This window comes from Phyllobates terribilis, unplaced genomic scaffold (genome assembly GCF_046119375.1).
Source record: "Phyllobates terribilis strain yellow unplaced genomic scaffold, ASM4611937v1 Scaffold_13__5_contigs__length_258822181, whole genome shotgun sequence".
NCBI lineage: Eukaryota > Metazoa > Chordata > Amphibia > Anura > Dendrobatidae > Phyllobates > Phyllobates terribilis.
The window spans coordinates 159,107,339-159,134,319 of NW_027362773.1; the positions used below are offsets into that span (position 1 = coordinate 159,107,339).

The window sequence follows — 26,981 nt, forward strand, 5'->3', positions numbered from 1 at the left end:
GGGGGATCTCTGGCTGTCATACTGTTATGGGGGATCTCTGGCTGTCATACTTTTATGGGGGGATCTCTGGCTCTCATCTATTATGGGGGATCTCCTGCTGTCATACTGTTATGGGGGGATCTCCGGCTGTCATTCTATTATGGGAAATTTCTGGCTGTCATACTGTTATGGGGGATCTCTGGCTCTCATCTATTATGGGGGGTCTCCTGCTGTCATACTGTTATGGGGGGATCTCCGGCTGTCATTCTATTATGAGGGATCTCTGGCTGTCATACTGTTATGGGGGATCTCCGGCTGTCATACTGTTATGGGGGATCTCTGGCTGTCATACTGTTATGGGGGATCTCTAGCTATCATACTGTTATGGGGGATCTCTGGCTGTTGTACTATTATGGGGGATCTCTGGCTGTCATACTATTATGGGGGATCTCTGGCTGTCGCACTATTATGGTGGATCTCCGGCTGTCATACTATTATGGGCTATCTCCGGCTGTCATTCTATTATGGGGGATCTCCGGCTGTTATGGGGGATCTCCTGCTGTCATACTGTTATGGGAGGATCTCCGGCTGTCATATTATGAGGGACCTCCGGCTGTCATTCTATTATGGGAGATCTCCAGCTGTCATACTGTTATGGGGGATCTCCGTCTGTCATACTGTTATGGGGGATCTCCTGCTGTCATACTGTTATGGGGGATCTCCTGCTGTCATACTGTTATGGGGGATCTCCGGCTGTCATACTATTATGGGAGATCTCCGGCTGTCATACTGTTATGGGGGATCTCCGGCTGTCATACTATTATGGGTGATCTCTGGCTGTCATACTGTTATGGGGGATCTCCTGCTGTCATACTGTTATGGGGGATCTCCTGCTGTCATACTGTTATGGGGGATCTCCGGGTGTCATGCTATTATGGGGGATCTCCAGCTGTCAAACTAATTGTGGGGATCTCTGGCTGTCATTCTATTATGGGAAATCTCCAGCTGTCATACTGTTATGGGGGATCTGCGGCTGTCATACTGTTATGGGGGATCTCTGGCTGTCATTCTATTATGGGGGATCTCCAGCTGTCATACTGTTATGGGGGATCTCCGGCTGTCATTCTATTATGGGGGATCTCCGGCTGTCAAACTGTTATGGGGGATCTCTGGTTGTCATACTGTTACTGGGGATCTCTGGTTGTCATACTGTTACGGGGGATCTCCGGCTGTCATACTATTAAGGGGGATCTGCAGCTGTCATACTGTTATGGGGGATCTCTGGCTGTCATACTGTTATGGGGGATCTCTGGCTGTCATACTATTATGGGGGATCTGCAGCTGTCATTCTATTATGGGGGATCTCTGGCTGTCATACTGTTATGGGGGATCTCTGGCTGTCATACTGTTATGGGGGATCTCTGGCTGTCGTACTATTATGGGGGATCTCTGGCTGTCATACTGTTATGGGGGATCTCTAGCTGTCATATTGTTATGGGGGGATCTCTGGCTTTCATACTGTTATGGGGGATCTCTGGCTCTTATCTATTATGTGGGGATCTCCTGCTGTCATACTGTTATGGGGGATCTCCGGATGTCATACTTTTATGGGGGATCTCTGGCTGTCATACTGTTATGGGGAATTTCTGGCTGTCATACTGTTATGGGGGGATCTCCGGCTGTCATTCTATTATGGGGGATTTCTGGCTGTCATACTGTTATGGGGGGGGTCTCCGGCTGTCATTCTATTATGGGGGATCTCTGGCTGTCATACTGTTATGGGGGATGTCTGGCTGTCATACTGTTATGGGGGATCTCTGGCTGTCATACTCTTATGGGGGATCTCTGGCTGTCATACTGTTATGGGGGATCTCTGGCTGTCATACTTTTATGGGGGGATCTCTGGCTCTCATCTATTATGGGGGATCTCCTGCTGTCATACTGTTATGGGGGGATCTCCGGCTGTCATTCTATTATGGGGAATTTCTGGCTGTCATACTGTTATGGGGGATCTCTGGCTCTCATCTATTATGGGGGGTCTCCTGCTGTCATACTGTTATGGGGGGATCTCCGGCTGTCATTCTATTATGAGGGATCTCTGGCTGTCATACTGTTATGGGGGATCTCCGGCTGTCATACTGTTATGGGGGATCTCTGGCTGTCATACTGTTATGGGGGATCTCTAGCTATCATACTGTTATGGGGGATCTCTGGCTGTTGTACTATTATGGGGGATCTCTGGCTGTCATACTATTATGGGGGATCTCTGGCTGTCGCACTATTATGGTGGATCTCCGGCTGTCATACTATTATGGGCTATCTCCGGCTGTCATTCTATTATGGGGGATCTCCGGCTGTTATGGGGGATCTCCTGCTGTCATACTGTTATGGGAGGATCTCCGGCTGTCATATTGTTATGAGGGACCTCCGGCTGTCATTCTATTATGGGAGATCTCCAGCTGTCATACTGTTATGGGGGATCTCCGGCTGTCATACTGTTATGGGGGATCTCCTGCTGTCATACTGTTATGGGGGATCTCCTGCTGTCATACTGTTATGGGGGATCTCCGGCTGTCATACTATTATGGGAGCTCTCCGGCTGTCATACTGTTATGGGGGATCTCCGGCTGTCATACTATTATGGGTGATCTCTGGCTGTCATACTGTTATGGGGGATCTCCTGCTGTCATACTGTTATGGGGGATCTCCTGCTGTCATACTGTTATGGGGGATCTCCGGGTGTCATGCTATTATGGGGGATCTCCAGCTGTCAAACTAATTGTGGGGATCTCCGGCTGTCATTCTATTATGGGAGATCTCCAGCTGTCATACTGTTATGGGGGATCTGCGGCTGTCATACTGTTATGGGGGATCTCTGGCTGTCATTCTATTATCGGGGATCTCCAGCTGTCATACTGTTATGGGGGATCTCCAGCTGTCATTCTATTATGGGGGATCTCCGGCTGTCAAACTGTTATGGGGGGATCTCCGGCTGTCATTCTATTATGGGGGATCTCCGGCTGTCAAACTGTTATGGGGGATCTCTGGTTGTCATACTGTTACTGGGGATCTCTGGTTGTCATACTGTTACGGGGGATCTCCGGCTGTCATACTATTAAGGGGGATCTGCAGCTGTCATACTGTTATGGGGGATCTCTGGCTGTCATACTGTTATGGGGGATCTCTGGCTGTCATACTGTTATGGGGGATCTCTGGCTGTCGTACTATTATGGGGGATCTCTGGCTGTCATACTGTTATGGGGGATCTCTAGCTGTCATATTGTTATGGGGGGATCTCTGGCTTTCATACTGTTATGGGGGATCTCTGGCTCTTATCTATTATGTGGGGATCTCCTGCTGTCATACTGTTATGGGGGATCTCCGGATGTCATACTTTTATGGGGGATCTCTGGCTGCCATTCTATTATGGGGGATCTCTGGTTGTCATACTGTTACGGGGGATCTCCAGCTGTCATACTATTAAGGGGGATCTGCAGCTGTCATACTGTTATGGGGGATCTCCGGCTGTCGTACTATTATGGGGGATCTCTGGCTGTCATACTATTATGGGGGATCTCAGTCTGTCATATTGTTATGGGGGATCCGCAGCTGTCATACTATTATGGGGGATCCGCAGCTGTCATACTATTATGGGGGATCTCTGGCTGTCATACTGTTATGGGGGATCTGCAGCTGTCATTCTATTATGGGGGATCTCTGGCTGTCATACTGTTATGGGGGATCTCTGGCTGTCATACTGTTATGGGGGATCTCTGGCTGACATACTATTATGGGGGATCTGCAGCTGTCATTCTATTATGGGGGATCTCTGGCTGTCATACTGTTATGGGGGATCTCTGGCTGTCATACTGTTATGGGGGATCTCTGGCTGTCGTACTATTATGGGGGATCTCTGGCTGTCATACTGTTATGGGGGATCTCTAGCTGTCATATTGTTATGGGGGGATCTCTGGCTTTCATACTGTTATGGGGGATCTCTGGCTCTTATCTATTATGTGGGGATCTCCTGCTGTCATACTGTTATGGGGGATCTCCGGATGTCATACTTTTATGGGGGATCTCTGGCTGTCATTCTATTATGGGGGATCTTTGGTTGTCATACTGTTACGGGGGATCTCCAGCTGTCATACTATTAAGGGGGATCTGCAGCTGTCATACTGTTATGGGGGATCTCCGGCTGTCGTACTATTATGGGGGATCTCTGGCTGTCATACTATTATGGGGGATCTCAGTCTGTCATATTGTTATGGGGGATCCGCAGCTGTCATACTATTATGGGGGATCCGCAGCTGTCATACTATTATGGGGGATCTGCAGCTGTCATACTATTATGGGGGATCCGCAGCTGTCATACTATTATGGGGGATCTCAGTCTGTCATATTGTTATGGGGGATCTGCAGCTGTCATACTATTATGGGGGATAAGCAGCTGTCATACTATTATGGGGGGTTTCCAGCTTTCATACTGTTATGGGGGCTTCTGTGCCCACCCTTTGGGAGTCCGGCATGCTGGGCTATGTAGTTCCTCGGCGGTCTACAGGTCCTGGTGTAGCTGATGATGAATCCCGGGGCAGGAGATGGCGGGTGTCCGCGTCTCACCACTGCGTCTCCTGCTCCTTCCTCCATTATCAGTCTCTCCGGCAGCCGCTTATCGACCCCCAGACGGGCAGAGTTTGGCCGCTCTCTGAAACCAAACACCGGCGGATTGTGCTGCTGTCAGACACTTGCCGCCATGTATATTTAATGAGCGGAGATGCGCAGCGGAGGGGAAGGGAGATTCGCTTTCTCCGAGGGCGGCTGAGCGGTGCTGTGCTGTGCTGTGCCGTACTGTGCGGTGAGGGCGGTGCGGTGCTGTGCTGTGCTGTCCGGTGAGGGCGGTGCGGTGCGGTGCTGTGCTGTGCTGTGCCGTACTGTGCGGTCCGGTGAGGGCGGTGCGGTGCGGTGCTGTGCTGTCCGGTGAGGGCGGTGCGGTGCGGTGCTGTGCTGTCCGGTGAGGGCGGTGCGGTGCGGTGCGGTGCTGTGCTGTCCGGTGAGGGCGGTGCGGTGCGGTGCTGTGCTGTCCGGTGAGGGCGGTGCGGTGCTGTGCGGGTGCGGTGCGGTGCTGTGCTGTCCGGTGAGGGCGGTGCGGTGCGGTGCTGTGCTGTGCCGTACTGTGCGGTGCGGTGAGGGCGGTGCGGTGCTGAGCGGTGCTGTGCTGTCCGGTGAGGGCGGTGCGGTGCTGTGCGGGTGCGGTGCGGTGCTGAGCGGTGCTGTGCTGTCCGGTGAGGGCGGTGCGGTGCGGTGCGGTGCGGTGCAGCCTCCGCTCAGATCAGATGGAGTCCAGCGAGGATGATGGGAGTTGGTTGGAGAACCGGTGGGAGGAGTGGTAGGTGGCCGCACAGCCGCTCACATATTTTTGTGCTTTTTGCTCTTTCTGTGTTTGTGCTCTTCATCCGCTTTCTACTACGTCCATCATCTACTTCTGTGTATTACAGTGCGCACCATATGGCGGCATTTATTATACCGGATCAGGCTCGGGTTCTCCCTGCTATGTTAACCCTTTCCTTCCATTGAGTTAATGACAGTTATTGTCTGTATTTGGGGGCTTCTTATCACAGAACAGGGTCACTCCATGAGGGATCTCGTGTCATATCGACCCTTCTATTACATGGTGGTTAACTCTTTCTTGTGAGGATCTCTGTGTGCGGAGCAGCCGGTGTCTGTAGGAATGAAAATAGGTTTGATCCACAATAGCTGCTGTTAGGATGGGGCCAGGTAAGATGGATGGATGGATCGGGGGATGGATTGATGGATGCATGGGGGGATGGATGGAGGGAAGCATGGATGGATTGATGCATTCATGGATGGATGGATGGATGGACGGACCGACGGAGGGATGGATTGATGGAGGGAAGCATGGAGGGATTGATGGAGGGAGGGATGGTTTGATGGATGGAGGGATGGACGAATGCATGGAGGGATGGATTGATGGATGGATGGAGGGAAGCATGGAGGGATTGATGGAGGGAGGGATGGTTTGATTGATGGAGGGATGGATTGATGGAGGGATGGATTGATGGATGGAAGGAAGCATGGAGGGATTGATGGATGGATGGAGGGATGGATGGATGGATGCATGGAGGGATGGATGGACGGATGCATGGAGAGATGGATGGATGCATGGAGGGATGGATGGATGGAGGGAGGGATGGATTGATGGATGGATGAATTGATGGATGGAGGGAGGGATGGATTGATGGAGGGATGGATTGATGGATAGACGAATGCATGGAGGGATGAATTGATGGATGGACAGATGCATGGAGGGACGGATGCATGGAGGGACGGATGGATGGAGGGATGGATGGAGGGACAGATGCATGGAGGGACGGATGCATGGAGGGACGGATGGATGGAGGGATGGATGGAGGGACAGATGCATGGAGGGACGGATGGATGGAGGGAAGCATGGATGGATGGATGGATGGACGGATGGAGGGAGGGATGGATGGATGGAGGGAAGCATGGATGGATTGATGCATGCATGGATGGAGGGATGGTTTGATGGATGGAGGGATGGATGGACGGATGCATGGAGGGATGGATGGACGATGCATGGAGGGACAGATGGATGGATGCATGGGGGGATGGATTGATGGATGGATGGAGGGAGGGATGGATGGGTTGATGGATGCAGGGATGGATTGATGGATGGACGGATGCATGGAGGGACAGATGGATAGAGGGATGGATGGATGCATGGAGGGACTGATGGATGGATGAAGGGAGGGAGGGATGGATTGATGGAGGGATGGATTGATGGATGGACGAATGCATGGAGGGCTGGATTGATGGATGGATTGATGGATGGAGGGACGGATGGATGGAGGGACAGATGCATGGAGAGACGGATGGAAGGATTGACGGATTGATTGATGGATGGACGAATTCATGGAGGGATGGATGGAGGGATGGATTGATGGATGGACAGACAGATGCATGGAGGGACGGATGGATGGATGGACACATGGATAAATAATATTTTAGGACACAATGTTGACATAAAAATTTCTTGACAGTTTTCTGATTATCAGATGAAACACAAAATTACTTCTATATGTAGAAACGTAAAATCTGCTGCCCGAACTTTGTTCTCTCCTCTCTTCTTCTGAATACAAGATAAGGGATTGTTCACATTTATAACTTCTGCTTTTGTTTCTTCGAAACTTGTCCATGATCTATAGTGTCATCTATAGGAGCGGCCGGAGCTGCAGTACCAGATACGGCCCATGCATCGGGGTGGTGCTGTTTCTGGGGGTTCTTCTACAGGTCATTTCCGGTGTTAATAATAATAAATATATATATGTATATATATATTCTGAGGTTACAGGCTGCTACATGTACCCCACAGTGACCCCTACAGATATAACGTGGTATTACATTTTAGAAACATAGCCATTGATGTAATATATGGTGGGGTCAGGGGCGTGTGTGTACGGGAGCCTCTGAGTCTGATGTAATATATGGGGGGTCAGGGGCGTGTGTGTACGGGAGCCTCTGAGTCTGATGTAATATATGGGGGGTCAGGGGCGTGTGTGTACGGGAGCCTCTGAGTCTGACTCTTAGACCGGGGTCTCCCTTTTTCATATCCATGTCTTATAGACGGCTCCTTTAAGCAATGCGCTTTAAGGTTGTGTCTGAGATGCTCTGTCCTGTGGAGGAGGGTAGGGCGATCATTACAGGAAGCAGCAATATGGATGCTGCACTATGACTTGCAGACAATATGATGACGGCGCCCCCAGGGATGACCGTGTATCAGTGTGCATGAGTAATGGGTTATGGAGCTGCTGCGCAGCGTCCGGGCTGGTGCTGCTCCGCTGTATACAGGGAGTGACTGCTGGATGCTTGTAATATTACAGACGTCTATATTAGATCAGGTCCGTAATAACGAGCATTGCCCGCCGCGACCTTGCCCGACCTTGCCATGCCATTAATTAGATGGCATAAAGGGACCGTTCTCTTTTCCATCCCGTCCAGATCTGTCTCTGCGAGATAACGCCTGCAGTCGCTTTTCATGCCTTTGAGCTGTGAATTGGCTTCAGGGATTTACGGTCTGTCTGTTTTCTGACTGACTGCCAGGACTGCAAAAAAAATAATGCCCGGATGGCCGCGAGCTTCCGGCATTAAAGGGAAATTAGCCTGTGTCATAGAGACGGAAGGGATTACGGCTGCTGAGTAAGATTATGGCGCTGTGATAATTTACAACATTGCAAAATGTGACGATGGGGTTTTGGATCTTACAGCTTGATGCCACGGAGCAGCTCACTACCCCTTGGTGCCAATATTGGGTCCCTGGTTTAGCAGGATCTAAGGGGCTCCCTGGGATTGGGGGGACACCAGGTTACAGAGTGAGTGCTGACCGGTGGAGCGAGCTGATGGAAAAACAAACTAGATGCTGTCAGAACCATAAAGTGATAAATAAGGGTCGTGTCAGGCCAATATTTACCCCAATAAGGGTCGTGTCAGGCCAATATTTACCCAAATAAGGGTCGTGTCAGGCCAATATTTACCCCAATAAGGGTCATGTCAGACCAATATTTACCCAAATAAGGGTCGTTTCAGGCCAATACGTACCCAAATAAGGGTCGTGTCAGGCCAATATTTACCCCAATAAGGGTCGTGTCAGGCCAATATTTACCCAAATAAGGGTCGTTTCAGGCCAATACGTACCCAAATAAGGGTCGTGTCAGGCCAATATTTACCCCAATAAGGGTCGTGTCAGGCCAATATTTACCCCAATAAGGGTCGTGTCAGGCCAATATTTACCCAAATAAGGGTCGTGTCAGGCCAATATTTACCCCAATAAGGGTCGTGTCAGGCCAATATTTACCCCAATAAGGGTCATGTCAGACCAATATTTACCCAAATAAGGGTCGTTTCAGGCCAATACGTACCCAAATAAGGGTCGTGTCAGGCCAATATTTACCCCAATAAGGGTCGTGTCAGGCCAATATTTACCCAAATAAGGGTCGTTTCAGGCCAATACGTACCCAAATAAGGGTCGTGTCAGGCCAATATTTACCCCAATAAGGGTCGTGTCAGGCCAATATTTACCCAAATAAGGGTCGTGTCAGGCCAATATTTACCCAAATAAGGGTCGTGTCAGGCCAATATTTACCCAAATAAGGGTCGTGTCAGGCCAATATTTACCCAAATAAGGGCTGTGTCAGGCCAATATTGGGTCCATTCAATGTAGCGACTTGATCTCATAGCAGGTCAGGCTTGGTTCTGCACCCCACGGTTTAGCAGGATCTAAGGGGCTCCCTGGGATTGGGGAGACACCAGGTTACAGAGTGAGTGCTGACCGGTGGAGCGAGCTGATGGAAAACCAAACTACATGCTGTCAGACCATAAAGTGATAAATAAGGGTCGTATCAGTCCAATATCGGGTCCATTCAATGTAGCGAGTTGATCTCATAGCAGGTCAGGCTTGGCTCTGGACCCCATGGTTTAGCAGGATCTAAGGGGCTCCCTGGAATTGAGAGTACACTAGGCTGCAGAGTGGGTGCGGACCAGTGGAGCGAGCTGATGGAAAAAACAAACTAGATGCTGTCAGAACCAAAAAGTGATAAATAAGGGTCGTGTCAGGCCAATATTTACCCAAATAAGGGTCGTGTCAGGCCAATATTTACCCAAACAAGGGTCGTGTCAGGCCAATATCGGGTCCATTCAATGTAGCGAGTTGAGCTCATAGCAGGTCAGGCTTGGCTCTGGACCCCATGGTTTAGCAGGATCTAAGGGGCTCCCTGGAATTGAGAGTACACTAGGCTGCAGAGTGGGTGCGGACCAGTGGAGCGAGCTGATGGAAAAAACAAACTAGATGCTGTCAGAACCAAAAAGTGATAAATAAGGGTCGTGTCAGGCCAATATTTACCCAAATAAGGGTCGTGTCAGGCCAATATTTACCCAAACAAGGGTCGTGTCAGGCCAATATTGGGTCCATTCAATGTAGCGACTTGATCTCATAGCAGGTCAGACTTGGTGCTGAACACCACGGTTTAGCAGGATCTAAGGGGCTCCCTGGGATTGGGGGGACACCAGGTTACAGAGTGAGTGCTGACCGGTGGAGCGAGCTGATGGAAAAACAAACTAGATGTAGTCAGAACCATAAAGTGATAAATAAGGATCGAGTCAGGTAAAATCGGGGATAGCTGGGTCAGAATCCAAGGGGGTCATTGGATGGAAATCAAATCCATCCCTGGGCATCAATGTCACGGCGCAGCACTCAGCGCCATCATATTGCCCCAACTTCAGTGTCACACCCTGCGTGGGTCCACACTAATGCCGGACTTGCCCTATTGTACACTGACATCCAGGAAACTCTGCCATCTAATAACAGCCTGATGAATTACAAGTGGTAGATCAGCGGTTAACTAGATTTTGGGACAATTATTGCAAGATCTAATGGATGCATACAATATGGGTCACTAGGGGTTAGTGACATTGGGGGTTTCTTCTCGAGCGCTTATGGTCATTGGTAGAGGTTTCCAGCCCTGTTCACAGCTGCCGACAAACAGGAAATGTTACATTGTATCCTTATGTAATTATCATGTAACTAAAGTCATTCTATTTTCTGTACATCGATGACATAATAAAGCTGAGTAGATTAATTTGTAGTTTTTGTCCTAGATGAACCCGAATATGCTGAATAAGGAATCATCTGATCCAAAGCCAAATAATTCTGCTCCATAACAGCAGAAACTCAGAATTTGGCAAAGTTACTTGCATTGATTTTTCCACCAATTGAGAGATCCTCAACCAAATCACTATGATAGATCATCATTTGTGAAGGGTCCAATTTAATTAACAAAAATGAAAAACCACTTTCTGTATACTGAGACCAAATGGGAATAGATATAAAATATCATCTTATCAAGACTTTCATAAGTGATTCCCTAATCAGGACCCTGCTCACCAGAGGCTGGATACTCCATGTCGTCCGTCAGTATGCTGGACTCCACTAGAATAAAATTTTAAGTCCTTACAATCAATTAAAAAGTGGAAATAAAAAAATATTTAAAAAAAAAACAGGAAATATGATTTATAATATAGGACTGATAGACCTCATTGTTGGTACTTGAGGGTCTGTCCTACAACTATAGGGAATCAGTAATGTCATAGTTAATTCAATTGTAGACAAATACAGTAATAATATTCCAAAAAGCGATAAAACTCTAGAGAGATGCACCTATAGACTTGCTTACAACATGTACTTATACGTATGCTCACAACATGCAAACATGCACTTATATGTATACTCACAAATGCAAACATGCCCTTATACGTATGCTCACAACAGACATAAATGCACTTATATATACTCACTATATGCAAACATTCATTTATACGTATACTCACTATATGCAAACATGTACTTATACGTATGCTCACAACGTGCAAACATGTACTTATACGTATACTCACTATATGCAAACATGCACTTATACGTATGCTCACAACAGACATAGATGCACTCTTGTGTATACTCTAATCATTAGTGGATTCTATTATAGGTATGCTCACAATTTGCATACATATATGCACTCATGCTTATGCTCACAGCCATAGATGCACTCATATATATGCTAATTTCTTGCATGGTTCCCCTTTAGGTATGCTCACATCATATTTAGATGCACTCATACATATACACACAACAGACATGTTTGCACTCATAGATTTGTGCATATGTCTCCTCATACGTATGCTCACAGCACGGATTTAGTCATACGTATGCTCACAGCATGCATACATGCACTCCTACGTAATATCACAACAGACATGTTTTCACTTATAGATATGTGCATACGTGTCCTCACATATATGTTCAGAACATGAACGGATTTCGGCATACGTATGCTTACAACATACGTAGATGTGCTCTTACGCATTCGTACAACACACATACAACACAAGTACATGGATACATATAGGTATACACAGACATGGAGAATAATGACCTCTGCAGAGGAGGCTGGGGGCAACTGGAATAGACCGTATAGGGGCTGCATGAAATGTCCGTGCCTAGGAGGTTAATCACATTTAATGCGATTGTTACAGCATGCACAGCTACAGTGTATATTATATATATATATTTGTGTGTGTGGGTGACATTTGCTCTGTCCCACCAGGCTCACACATGATATTACCCTGGAGGAGTTTGAAGACGAAGATTTATCAGAGATTACAGAGATCACCGATGAATGTGGAATCAGTTTGCACTGTAATGAGAGCCGACGCTGCAAGGTGAGTTATGGACCCAGTATAGATACGCGAAGCTGTGTCCGTGGATTGTGCGCTCCGTCACTGGCAGAGCTGCCGTCTGATACTCTGAATATAAACCAGAATGTTTCCACTTGTTGACGGCAAGCTGAGGAATGGTGAAGAATTTGTGGCGAGTGCATAAGAAAGTTTCCAATGTTTGATTTCAAAAACTTTATTTATTCCATTACTAATATTATTATCACCTATTTACTAAATTTAGAGGGGTTGTCTGTGAAATTCAAGGACTTGATACTCCAGGAGCCAATGTTTTCAGCGAATGTCCACTGTGGCTAATAGAAGAGGACCCCAAGCTGAGGACCTTTAAGGAGTGATTTAAAATAGATAGTCCCTTTAAGTGGAAAGAAGAAATCAGGGTTAAATAAGGCTTTAAAGTGCATCCTCCAATGCAGTCCCCAAGTGCAGATCCCAATGCTGTGGCCGGGGCGCAGACTATCCATGTGTCCTGAGCCCCAGCCCTATAAAGTGTGGAAACCCTAAAAAGATGGTGTGAGAAATTGGCTCCAAAGTCATGAAAAAAGTGCGGAGGAGAAAGCAAACCCCAAGCTTGCAGAGCTGTGCACCCTAATGGGGGTCCAGTTTGATCCTTGCTATGTGCTCCCTTCTCTTCTATGTACTTGACGCGGCCAGGGGATGGGGACAACTCGGCGCCCGGGCCTTGTTGTTGGTTTTGGGGATGCCGCGGTTGCCGGTTCCCGGGCCCGTACCCTGGGGTCACTCTTAAAAAGCAAGGATCACCAGCGCTGCAATAGTCCTCTGAGGCCGGTGTTCAGGCAGCTTAGTTGGCACGATTCCCCACAGGTGGAGCGGGGCCTCAGGGCAGCGTAAGGGAGGGATGCAGGACAGAGCGGACCCAGCCGGGTCAGAGGATGGATAGAAGAATAGGCACGCACACCGGACTTCACTTCAGTACCTTTACTGGTGGTGTTTCAGGCACGATCCAGGGCACTGTAGGGTGAAGGGTGCATATCAGGACTCTCCCCAGTGAGCGGGTGTGGGGCCTCCTGTTTCTTGCCTTTTCCTGATAAGTTTATGACCTGCCTGGAGCTAGGCCTAACTTGGTCTCTGTCTTGCACCTGCTGACCTGGTGGTAGGGCCTTCTGTTGGAGATCACACTCCCCGGTCTCTTGGGCCTCCGTGACTCTTGACCCTGGTATATCAGTCAGCTTTTGGTGTTCCTGGGACATATAGTTCTCCAGGGGTTCCGGTTATTTCTGCTGGGCGTAAGGGATCCCTGCAGACGCGGACCCGGTGTCCGGTAAATGGTCTTGGGGTGAGCTGGCTAAGCTCCTCTGCCCCCTATGTAGCTCGCTTACTCCACTTGCCTTCGGCCACACTCGGGGCCCTCACTAGACTTCACACTGGCAGTAGGCCTCGCTACTCTTCACCGCTCTTATGGCGTCGGCACGCCCTAGGCTCACTAACTGAGCTCACTGAGTCCGTACTGACCTAACAACCTCTCTGGCTGCAGCAGACTGGCTGCATACTCCTGGCTGTAGATTCCACCTTCCCTATTTATATCCCTAAAGGGCTCCCTCTGGTGGTCTGAGGTGGAAGGTGGAGGTGTGTGAATGCTATGAGGGCCTCTTGTGGAGGAATCCGTCCATGCACCCCTCTGGGATCTGTGGCACCAATGCGCAGCAGGGCGCCACATTCCCCCCTAGCAAAGCTCAGTACTCCCGGACTGAAGTAATTTTTATAACAACAATAACTCTTCCCTTTACGGGAGGCACTTTGCTTAAACGTTACATATAAAACATCATAAATAGTAAATAGATATGTACAATTCGATAAGCAACCTCAGAATTCAAGTCTCTTCTGGTGAGGTTCCCCTACAGGATGTCCATCTCACAGGGTAGAGTACTTGGTAGCTTGAGGGACCTGTCCAAAGCAAACCCTCCACGTAGGCCCTGGGGTGGCTGCAGGGCATGGCGATCCTGAGTTGGACCTCCGTTTGTGCCACACCAGACAGGTTTTTGTTCTGAGGTCACCTAAAGGGGCACTCCCGGGAGTGCAATTATTTACAAGAAGCAGTTTTTGGGCTGCACATTGTCCTCAGCCACAAAGTTCTGTATGTACCCTTATGGGTAACTAGAGGCAACCAGAAAAGTGTCCATTTCACTTAGATTGTCCATTGCAAGCATAACACAAAGTAATAAATACATATACATGAAAATACACAATATAATACCCCGGGGGCAACTGTTTACACTGTCAGAGTTTCCTTCTCTATTCTCTGTATCTGACAGGGGTCTGACCTTGTGTGCTACGTGTAGACCTACGTGGTACTGGGATGCTTGAGGCACTAGTATTTACACTACCTCTCATTCTGTCAGTTCTAAGTGTTGGGGAACTGCAGGGCTGCCTTAACCTCTCTACAGGACTGGCAAGTATACCATTGGCTGGGCCTTCTTGCTCTGCTCCAACCGGGGATCCTTCTTCCGGGGATTCTTCTTGAGCAGGCTCTTCTGAAGCACTTACAGGTTCTACTTGCTGTGGAGAGTCTTCTGGCTGTTGAAAGAAGTGGATCACAAGTATTATTACTGCTCCTCCTAGTTGAGGCCAATCTGCCGGGAAATCTAAGTCAGTATGGAGTACTGCTTCTTTAGGCTCCTCCGGTACGGTGAGAGGCACTTCTTCTTGGGGCTTTAGCAGGTCTGGACAAAACTTCAGATGGTCTCTAGATACCGTTGCAGTCGTTATTCCTCCTTCTTTGCTAATCAAACAGGTCTTCCTGTTATCAAATCTTGAATTTAACACAGTGTATGGTTCTCTTTCCCACTGGTCATCAAGTTTGTGGTTTCTCCTTTTCCTCTTTAACACCACTTCTCCTGGTGTGAAGGGTTCTGCGGGCGCACTTTTATTGTAGTGGGCTTCCTGCTTGTCCCTTACCCGAGTGAGACTGTCTTTGACACAGGCCTGTACTCTTCTGTACTGCTCCTGTCTGTTTGTGTCTCAGTCCTCAGTGGACATATCTGCTTCTGGTTCTACTACACCAAGCTCCAGGTCCATGGGCAACTTCCCGGGTCTGGCTCGCATGAGATATGCTGGAGTACAATTGGTGGAACTCACAGGTATGTGGTTGTACAGATCTACCAGGTCAGGTAGTAGGTCTGGCCACTGATTTCTCTCCTCTAGTGGTAAGGTCTTCAGCAGGTCGATGACGATGTTATTCATCTTTTCACATAACCCTTTGGTTTGGGGGTGGTACTGTGTGGTCCGGATCTTTTTACACCCGTACAGATGGCAGAACTCCTTGAACAATTCGGCCTCGAAGGCTGGGCCTTGATCTGTCAGCACCTGCTCCGGGTAACCATGGGGCCTGCAGAAGTACGCCTGAAACGTCTTCGCCGCAGTTTCTGCCGTCAGATCCTTGACGGGGGCGACCACCAGGAACCGGGAGTAGTGATCCACCATGGTCAGGGCATAGGAATATCCTGACCTGCTGGGTGACAGCTTGACATGATCCAGGGCCACGATCTCCAAGGGTCGAGTTGTCTTGATGGGTTGCAGGGGTGCCTTCTGGCTGCTGTAGTCTTTTCTTCTGAGGCTACAGGGTCCACAATCCCGGCACCATCTCTATGGAACTGCGCATTCCAACCCAGTAAAACCGACCTTTCAGCAAGGTTTCTAGCTTCTTCCAGCCAAAGTGCCCTGCCTGATCGTGGTAGGCCTCCAACACCATCTGGATGTCTGTCTTGGGCACCACTATCTGCCATACCATTTCATGGGTTTTAGGGTTGACGTACCTCCGGCACAGTTTCTCTAAATGAACAGCCGGCTCTTCTCATTCCACAGCTGCTTGGCTTGTAGAGACACGTCCTTCTCCATGGAGGAACCTTCCTGGGTTATCAGCTCTTTGATACGGCTGACAACCGGGTCGCTGTCCTGGGTCTCCTTCCAGCTGTGGTGAGGCAGGGGGCTTAATGTCTTACCGCGATGCCTCCTGGAGGCTAGTTGCTCGTGGACCACTCCATTACGGTGGAAGGCAGGTAGCTCAATCTCCTCCAAGTCATCCACTTCTACTTCAGTGTCCGACTGGTGTGGCATCCTGGACAGGGCATCGGCGTTGGCGTTCTTGCGGCCCGCCCCGTACTTAATAGTGAATTGGTAGTTTGACAACCGAGCCATCCATCGTTGCTCCATGGCTCCTAGCTTGGCTGTTTCTGGATGAGTCAAGGGGTTGTTATCTGTGAAGGTAGTGAACTTACTGGAGGCTAGGTAGTGCTTGAACCGCTCAGTGATGGCCCAGACCAGGGCCAGGAACTCCAACTTGAAGCTGCTATAGTTCTCTGGGTTCCTCTCGGTCGGGCTGAGCTTCCTGCTTGCATAGGCGATCACCTTCTCTCGGCCATTCTGCTTCTGACTCAGTACAGCTCCTAATCCTTCGTTGCTGGCATCAGTGTACAGCAGGAAAGGTTGGCTGTAGTCAAGGTAGGCTAGGATCTCTTCGCCGGTCAGGATCCCCTTCATCTCATCGAAGGACTCAGCTTGCTCCTTACCCCACTGGACCGGGGGGTTTCTGCCTCTCACGGACTGTCCTACCAGGAGATATTGCAAAGGCGCGCTTTCTTGGTATAGTCCTTCACAAACCTCCGGTAATACCCGACTAGTCCCAGGAACTGACGTACCTCCTTGAGGCTCTTCGGCTCCGGCCATTTCTGGATGGCAGTGACCTTCTCCGAGTCTGGTGCTACTCCCTCTGGACTAACGATGTGCCCCAGGTACTGTACCTTTCGCTTGAGCAGGTGGCACTTTGAGGGCTTCAGTTTCATACCATACCGGGACAGCGACTCAAATACCTCCGCCAGGTGCTTCAAGTGGTCCTCATACGTTTTGGAGTACACTATCACGTCGTCCAGGTATAGTAGTACAGTCTCGAAGTTGCGGTGTCCCAGGCAGCACTCCATCAATCTCTGGAATGTTCTGGGGGCATTGCAGAGTCCAAACGGCATACTATTGAACTCGCAGAGTCTCATTGGGGTTGTGAAGGCCGTCTTCTCCCGATCCTCCTCAGCAACAGCTACTTGCCAGTACCCGCTAGTGAGGTCAAGGGTTGAGAAGTAATTTGCAGACTTCAAGGCAGCCAGGGATTCCTCTATACGTGGTAAAGGGTATGCATCTTTATGTGTAATGCGATTTACTTGTCTGTAATCTACACACATCCTCATGCTTCCGTCCTTTTTCCTGACTAGAACTAGGGGAGCTGCCCATGGACTACAACTATCCCTTACTACCCCTGCCTTCTTCATGTCGTGCAACATCTCCTCCGCCTTCTGGTAGTGTGCTGGTGGTATAGGCCTGTAATGTTCTTTGATGGGTGGATGGTCGCCTGTGGGAATATGATGTTGAACCCCCTTAATCCTCCCAAAGTCAAGTGGGTGCTTACTGAATACCTGCGTGTATTCCTGAACCACCCAGTGTACACCCTGCTTCTGATGGGCAGGAGTGGTGTCTGTCCCAACATGGAGCTGTTGACACCAATCCTCCACCTGAGTTGCCGGATCATTATCCTCTACTTCGTCTGGTGAGGTTAAGGACTCCGCCGTGTGGATGGAGTTGTTATTTACAGCATGTAACTTGGCAACAGTGGTATATCGTGGTAATCTAACCTCGTCCTCCCCATAGTTCAGAAGACGTACGGGCACCCTCCCATTGCGTACATCCACTACCTCTCTGGCAGTCAAGAGTGTAGGTCTATGCTCCGAGCTAAGGGGTTCTACTACCGCCTGGTAGCTCCGTCCTTTGAGACCTATTGCTGCTGTACACCAGATAAGCATTTCACTCATCGGGGGAATCACAATGGGTACCGGGTCTGTCACCCGTACATTACCAATTTCACCACCTGTTAGCTTTACCTGTTGCTGGTACATAAGGGCTCGGATCTCTTTCTGGAGCGCCCTTCTCTGCCCTGGTTTGGCAGTGTCAGCTATCTGTTGGAGCAAGAACACAACTTCTCCCAAACAGTTACTAATAATATTAGTGCCAAGTACCATATACAAGTCTGTATCATCAGGATTAGTCTCTACTACAATTAGTCCCTGGTCCTTCAGTTCCACTCTTCCCACCTTTACTGCCACATCCTTAACCCCGACTAGGTTAAGGGGGAGGCCGTTTGAGGCATACACGGAAAGATTTGGATCTGGTTGGTGAAGTTCGTCTATGGACCAGAACCTTTTGTAGAGGACATCAGGCATGATGGTTACCTGGGATCCTGTGTCTAGCAGAGCATGTGTCGCGATGCCGTCCAGCACGATGGACAGGAAAGGTCTTCCTCCCACGAACCTGCGGTACCAGTTTGATGGGCCCCAGGGTTTGCTCGTTTAAAGGACAGCTCTTGACGGCGTGACCTGTCTTGTGGCAGCGGTGGCAGACAGGGTCCTTCGGTGGGCGGCGTTGGTCGCTGGTCCTCCCAGCGGGTGGCGTTGTCCTCCTCCTCCTTCTCATCCAGGGGACATCCTCAGGGCTGTCGGCTAGCAGGATCCTTCCTTCCTCCTCGGGCTCCGTCCGCAGCTGCAGAGCACTCAGCACAGTGGTCAGGGTTTTGCTCAACTGACGCACTTCAGAGCGCAGGCTGTCCAGCTCACTAGGGGACTTTGCTTGCACCTTGGCTTCAGCAGCCACCGGGGAAAAGGTGGACGCTACGGGCACTGGGGTGGCCCAGGGGGTGGCCCCACCCTGGTAACATTGGATAGCAGTTGTTTCCAGGGGCTTCAGTCCTTTTATAGCCATGTCCTTAAGGGTGTCAAAGGTGGCATCTGGATGATCCAGGGACCACCAACGCACAGTCCTGCTCTCCTCTTGAGACCTCAGTCCCCGGATAAACTGTTCCTTCAGCATTTTATTTTCATTATCGTTGCTGGTTGGACTAACCTGTTTCAGAGCTCGCAGGGCCCCTTGTAAACGCCAGGCATAGTCCCGAACACTGTCCTCCGGTTGCTGAGAGCAGTTGTAGAACCTCATCCGGAGGTCTGTCTCAGTACGATTCTCAAAGACAGTCTGTAACTTTTTAAAGATTGCGGACACTGACTCCTGGTCTGCGGCCGACCAGGTTTCTACTTCTCGCTCCGCAGCACCAGTCAATTGTCCCAATACAACCGCGGCTCTTTGCTTGCCTGTCATAGAGTACATGTCCAGTATACCGCATATTTTCCTTTTGAATCCAGACAGGGTATCTGGTTTGCCCCTGTACTGGGGGAACCACTTCGCTCCAGGGATGTACGGTAAGGCCATGGGTATGACAGGGGTGACAAGCCCTGTTGGTGGAGCGGCTTCTCCGGCCTGCTCGGCGCCGAGCGCGGGTTGAACATCAGGGCGGTTAACCGGTACTCCGGCGTTGTGCTGTTCTTCGGACATTCTGGCGCCCCCCTTGCGAACCTTGGCCTACCTTCTTTTCTTTTCTTCCGGTAGGCCGCAGCTCCGTAGGTGACGGTCTTCCTTCAGGACCTTGCGTCGCTTGCGTCCTACTTCAGAGCGCTCACTGGGGCTCCTTCCAGGACCTGGCGCTTCCTGGTTTGACGTCGAGGCGTGGGGCGTGTCCGGGGCTTCGCGCGCTTCAGCAGGTACGCCTCTCAGTTTCCCGCGGTTACGCCCTTCTTCCCGCTCGGCGGCACAACAATGGCGGCGATCTTCGCCACAGTTAAATACACAGTTCTGATTAAAGGCGCACAGTACCCGGTGGCAACGGGCACAACACTCCGTCGTTGCAGCGGGCACGGAATCCTGTTCGTGACGCCAGGAAGAGATGACGCGCCCAGGAGATGGGGACGACTCTACGCCCGGGCCTTGTTGTTGGTTTTGGGGATGCCGCGGTGGCCGGCTCCCGGGCCCGTACCCTGGGGTCACTCTTAAAGAGCAAGGAATGGGGGAAAGGTGTATGGGAAAGGGGAATGTCCGTGACGCCACCCGTGGTGTCTGGTGAGGATCACCAGCGCTGCAACAGTCCTCTGAGGCCGGTGTTCAGGCAGCTTAGTTGGCACGATTCCCCACAGGTGGAGCGGGGCCTCAGGGCAGCGTAAGGGAGGGATGCAGGACAGAGCTTACCCAGCCGGGTCAGAGGAAGGATAGAAGAATAGGCACGCACACCGAAGTTCACTTCAGTACCTTTACTGGTGGTGTTTCAGGCACGATCCAGGGCACTGTAGGGTGAAGGGTGCATATCAGGACTCTCCCCAGTGAGCGGGTGTGGGGCCTCCTGTTTCTTGCCTTTTCCTGATAAGTTTATGACCTGCCTGGAGCTAGGCCTAACTTGGTCTCTGTCTTGCACCTGCTGACCTGGTGGTAGGGCCTTCTGTTGGAGATCACACTCCCCGGTCTCTTGGGCCTCCGTGACTCCTGACCCTGGTATAACAGTCAGCTTTTGGTGTTCCTGGGACATATAGTTCTCCATGGGTTCCGGTTATTTCTGCTGGGCGTAAGGGATCCCTGCAGATGCGGACCCGGTGTCCGGTAAATGGTCTTGGGGTGAGCTGGCTAAGCTCCTCTGCCCCCTATGTAGCTCGCTTACTCCACTTGCCTTCGGCCACGCTCGGGGCCCTCACTAGGCTTCACACTGTCAGTAGGCCTCGCTACTCTTCACCGCTCTTATGGCGTCGGCACGCCCTAGGCTCACTTTCTGAGCTCACTGAGTCCCTACTGACCTAACAACCTCTCTGGCTGCAGCAGACTGGCTCATACTCCTGGCTGTAGATTCCAGATTGACTTCAGACTGCACTGCCTAGCTCCACCTTCCCTATTTATGTCCCTAACGGGCTCCCTCTGGTGGTCTGAGGTGGAAGGTGGAGGTGTGTGAATGCTATGAGGGCCTCTTGTGGAGGAATCCGTCCATGCACCCCTCTGGGATCTGTGGCACCAATGCGCAGCAGGGCGCCACATACTCATCTGGCTGTAGAGTTTGTTCTACCGCTATAGACGAGGAGCATTCGGTGACCGGTGGCAGAGCAATGATCTCTCGCATTTTTGTTCAAGGCCCTGCACTTTAAAGGGATACAATCATGGTCGAAAGTGTTGGCATCCTTGAAATTGTTGCAGAAAATAATGTATTTCTCAAAAAAAATTATTGCAATTTCATATGTTTTGTTATACACATGTTTATTTGCCTTGTGTGTATTGGAACAACACAAAAAGAAACAGGAAAAAAAGTCAAATTGGATATAATTTCACACAAATCCCCAAAAATGGGTCGGACAAAATTATTGGCACCCTCAACTTAATATTTGGTTGCACACCACTTGGAATAAATAACTGCAATCAATCGCTTCCTATAACTATCAACAAAACTTCTTACTCCTCTCAGGTGGGATCTTGGACTCTTGAAGGATATGTGATGGCGTCTTCTCCCAACAGCAATTGTAAGATCTCTCCACAGGTGATCAATGGGATTTAGATCCGGACTCATTGCTGCAAATTCAGAACTCTCTTCACATGTTTGAAGCAAAGTTGTTTAGCAACAATTTTGTTCGGCCGATTTTTGGGGTTTTGTGCGAAATTATGTCCAATTTGCCTATCTTTCTCTGTTTGTTTTTTTTTTGTGTTGTTCCGATACACACAAAGGAAATAAACATGTGTATAACAAAAGATGTGGAATTGTGATAATTTTCTGGGAGAAATACTTCATTTTCTGGAACAATTTCAAGGGTGCCAACACTTTTGGCCATGACTGTATTCCCATTTTCTATACTTGTGGCATATCCGTCGGATGTTGATCTCACCGATGGGACCCATATGTATCTCGAGAGACTTACTAGTCCTGTGTTAGAATCGAGTCCCAAAATTTCTGGATTTTCAGATTTCAGAGAAAAGGAGCTCAATTTTTATTTCCTTATTCATTTAAAAGATAGAAATGATCTGCAAAGATCAGACAATGTTCCCACCCGAGGATCTGCCAGCTCTGGCTCAGGGAGATGTTAATATTCCAATTTTTTGGTGCCTTCTCTAAACTTCATTACATATGCCGTCCATATGGTTCTGCGGGGAGCCCAGCAGATGTCACGGGATGTTCTGCGGCTATTGTGTCACTGCCAGTAGACGTCGGCTCAGCCAAGATGAGGCTAATGGTGCGGCAGATGGGCGATGACCATTCTTAGTTTCTTCTATGTGGACAGCATCTCACTGGGGGGGAGGGGGTCGGTAGTTGCCCCCTGGTACCCGGCTGGCCCAATCATTGCTAATAAGTGAAGTTACATAACGTTCTTCCAAACTTTTATTTTTTCATAATTTTGAAGCTATATGCTTGCTGTAAGTGAATGTTTGCACTCCTGTCTTCATGTACAGAGTTATTGCCTCATAAATGCAGACAGGAGTGTTGTCATTCACTGACAGCAAGCAAATATTAAAAAAATGGTAAAAAAAATCATTACACAAAGTTACATAGAAGTTTCATAACCCCTTAACACCTGGGTGATTTTTCTTTTTTTCTTTTAATTTTTGCACTTTTGTAATTTTTTTATTTTTGTAGACATAGCCATATAAGAACTTGGTTTTTCGTTTTGTCATAGGAAATCACGTTTCCTGACAATTTAGGTAACTATGTTAAATAAGGCAATACCGTGAAATAAATGAAAATAGACTTATAAAGTTAATTTTTTATTACAAATTTTTCATGAAAATCATTTTGGAACTGAAATGAGCTCACTCACACTCAGTAAAATCGATTTCTTTTTTTTCCTGGTGAGGCTCCTCTTGGTACATTTACGCTTATGAGTAGCATCTAGAACGTCTCTCTGAAGCATCCAACCATAGTCTGCCATCATTGTAATGCTCCATTCTCCCTGGTATCTTCTTTCCATCTCTTTAATGTCCTGGTGGAATCATTCACCTTGCTCTTCACTCACAGCTCCCAAATTTTCAGGAAAGTAGTCAAGGTGGCAATGGAGGAAATGCACATTCAAACTCATCAGGCAACCTAAAGCTTTCAGCATTCGTCCGATGATCTTTTTGTAGTCAGGATCTTTTTTATTGCCTAAAAATTTCTCTATGACCTCTTTAAATGCCATCCACCCTTCTTTTTGAGGATCCGTCATGGTATTGACAAACTCTTTATCAGCTATAAGTTTTCTAATGTCTGGTCCAATGGACACACCTTCCTTCAATTTTGCCTCCGAGAGGCTTGGAAACTTGGTGACCAAGTATTTGAAGCGTTCCCCATCTCTTGGAAGTGATTTTACGAATTGCTTCATCAAGCCCAATTTTATGTGGAGAGGTGGTAGAAGAACTTTATAGGGAAGTACCACAGTTTCTCGGAAGACATTTTTTTCACCGACTGTGAACACCCTCGGCTACCAACTCTTCTTGGTCCAGTGATTTTGTCGGTCTCGACTGTCCCACAGACACAGAAAACAAGAGTATTTGGTATACCCAGCTTGTTACCCGAGCAGCATGCACAAGACCTTCAAATCCCCACACACTTGCCAACCGTGGTCTTCATATTTAAGTCTACGAAGAACCAATTCCAAGTTCTCGTAGGTTTCCTTCAAGTGTACGGAGTGACCTACAGGGATGGAAGCGTAAAAACCGCCGTTGTGGAGTAAAACTGCTTTGAGACTTCTTTTTGAAGAATCTCTAAAAAGACACCATTGCGCTGAATCATATTGGATTTTGAATTGACCCATCAAACCTTCGACATCGATGCAATAAACCAACTTGTCTTCCTGGGCAAAGTTAGGAACGAACTCCTTTTCACGATGTCTGAACCATGAAAAAGAATCTCCTGGTAACAATAAATTCCTGCTTTTGAGTTTGATCCAAGTAACTCAGCGGTATCTTTGGGAAGATTCAAGTGTCTTACTAAATCCTTCATCTCCCCCTTGGCAAAAAAATTTTGGTCTTGTATCATCTTCAAAGTCAGAACTAGATTCGTTATCTGGTTCAGGTATGATTCCACCTTCATCGGAGCTAGGTATCTCTTCCAAAGTAGCAGGGGCTTTGGGTACTGGTATATCTGTGCCATGGGGGATGGGATGAATTGCTGAGTGAAGATTGGGGTATGAATTGAATGCTTTCATTTGGAATTATACCCTTTCACATTGTATGAACAAAAGTAACAGTCGTCACTATGGTTCTTTTGCTCTCGCCATTCCATGGGAATCTCATAACGGAAAGCTTTTTTCTTACCCTTAAACCAATTTCGGAAGTCCTCAACACACTGTTTGCACAATTTATGAGGCGCCCAAACTTTATCTTGATCTCCAAATTTTTTTCCGAAGTATGCGAAGTATACTTTTTTCACAAAGTTTATAGGAGTACAAAGATCACAGTGATGCCTTCAGCAGACCCCTGGCTGCAATGGTAGCCCATCGGCACACAATGGTCACGTCACAGGGAGCCAATGGAAGCCGGTGCTAGTGACCATCCGCGCGTGTTACATTTAAATGCCGCTGTCAGACATTGAGCTCCGTTCCGGCTGCGGAATTTATTTAATTTAGCCGGCATCTGCCGTGTGCGGAGAGAGCTCAGCTCCTCAGCCCGTTTCACACACCCCGACCCGCTATATATATCTGTCATGATAAAGGGGATGTCTACTATTTGGCTAACCCCTTCTTAAAAGCAATAGAGACCAATAGAAAAAAAACAAAAAAAAACATTTTACTGACCTCACTCTCTGGCACCTTTCCAGCAATGTGTCTAGCGCCTCTCGCTGATGGGCTGCAGCAATCACACTTCTCTCAGATGCAACCAGCAGTGCTCACGTGTGGCATTACAATGTCACCTGCATGCCGGTAGACCCGGTGCCGACAACGCTGGAATAGTGACGAGGTGCGAGAGGTGAGTTTAATATTATTTTTCTACGGGAACCTATTGTATTTAAGAAAGGGTTCTCTAAAAAATGGACAATCTATTTAATAACTATAGAAATGAAAAGTTGTAAAACTTTTAGACAACTTTGTGTTACGATGTTCTTTTTTTACCAATTTCCATGTTTGTTGCTGTCAGTGAATGAGACGCTCAAGCCTTACATTCAGAGGCAGTAATTCTGTATATATCAAGTCTTGATCTCAGCCGAGAAATATATATAGACATATATATATATATATATATATATATATATATATATATATATATATATATATATATATATATATATATCCATACTCCTGGTGCCTACCATATTTTTAGGCACTAGGAATCTGGAAATATATGTATTTCTCAGCTGAGATAGTAGTAATGCAGGGTCTGTATTAATATAGTGATAGATAGATAGATAGATAGATAGATAGATAGATAGATAGATAGATAGTTTTATATTAATACAGACTACGCTTTGCTACTATGTTTTTAGGCACCAGGAGTCTAGAAGAGTTGGTTAAGAACTTTTTGAGAGCTATCATTGGAATATTAGTTGTCACCTAACTTTCCAGATGCTGCTGAAAGTGAGAAACATCTGAATATAATTACTTGTTTATTTGTTACCATTGTATCACTATATTTAGTAAGACTTGGCCCATTATGTTTATTGCTTTGTATCTGGGCACGATACAAGTCTGGGTATAGTAGCAGGTCTGGACAGGTGTCCATGTTTCTAGATGCTGGTCCCTGTCGGGATGGTGCCGTGTGTCAGCTCCTTACCCCCCTCCTGCATCATCCATCTGCTCCTCTCTCTGTGTTGTCTGCTAATTACTATTCTCCCCGAGCGCCCGCCGTCCTGTGACGCTTCTGCCCATCAGGCTCTTCAGTGACGCAGCCACTCCACCGGTGACATTCCTCCACCGGTTGCTTATCAGTCTTCGTCATGATTTTCTGTTCCATGATTTGCTTTTCTTACAGTGACAAGTGGGGGGCTTTTTAATATTGTCCCTCTCTGTCCCCCCCCCAGGCAGTCATTCTGTTCACCCCTCACCCTCCCAGCAGATGATGTCACTCTGTCCCTCTCCCTCCCCCTGGTCCCATGACTCTGTCTCCTGATCCCCCAGAGCCGCCTGCGTGCTGAGCCTGGTCCTGCCCCAGGAGGGGGGGGAGCTGCCAGTCGGATCCAGGCGGAGATGCTTCAGCTGGACCTGATTGATGCTGGCCAAATCCCCGAAGACGAGATCTTGCCTCCCGTGGACCCCAGGCCAATTCTTCAAGCAACTATGGACACCTACAGACCGAAGAGGCCTACAACGCTCAACCTGTTTCCACAGGCACCACGCACACAGGTACGGCACAAGGCGCAGCACATGCACCGACGTTTTGGGGTCCGCGGGGTTGTGCGTTATAAACATTTGTGAAAATAATAGAATAATTGTTCAAATTCCTCCAAGGTATGTCACATCCACTGCAATAAATGGATCGATGATGAAATTATAAATGTACGATCCGATTACGAGAATGGGGGTCTCCTGTATGAATGCAGCGGTAGTGAGCATGTGCGACCACTGCTCCATTCACCGTCTATAGTAGTGGTGGTCGCACGTGCTCAGTACTGCTCCATTCACCATCTATAGTAGTGGTGATCGCACATGCTCAGTACTGCTCCATTCACTATCTATAGTACTGGTGGTCGCACATGCTCATTAGTGCTCCATTCACCGTCTATAGTAGTGGTGGTCGCACATGCTCAGTACTTCTCCATTCAACGTCCATAGTAGTGGTGGTCGCACATGCTCATTACTGCTCCATTCACCATCTATAGTAGTGGTGGTCGCATATGCTCATTACTGCTCCATTTACTGTCTATAGCAGTG

General features: G+C 48.5%; 1 protein-coding gene across 3 annotated transcripts in view; it reads left to right on the forward strand.

The window, feature by feature from the left end:
* Nucleotides 1–26,981, forward strand: part of MAPK8IP1 (mitogen-activated protein kinase 8 interacting protein 1) — a 113,332-nt gene that overhangs the window by 52,846 nt on the left and 33,505 nt on the right. For 2 of the 3 annotated variants that reach the window (XM_073658844.1, XM_073658845.1), the window contains exons 2-3: nucleotides 12,171–12,285; nucleotides 26,229–26,453. In XM_073658844.1, the coding sequence (XP_073514945.1) occupies nucleotides 12,171–12,285; nucleotides 26,229–26,453 (340 nt within the window). Of the gene's footprint in view, nucleotides 1–5,095; nucleotides 5,366–12,170; nucleotides 12,286–26,228; nucleotides 26,454–26,981 lie in introns of those variants that run through there. The other variant, XM_073658846.1, reaches the window with a different exon arrangement.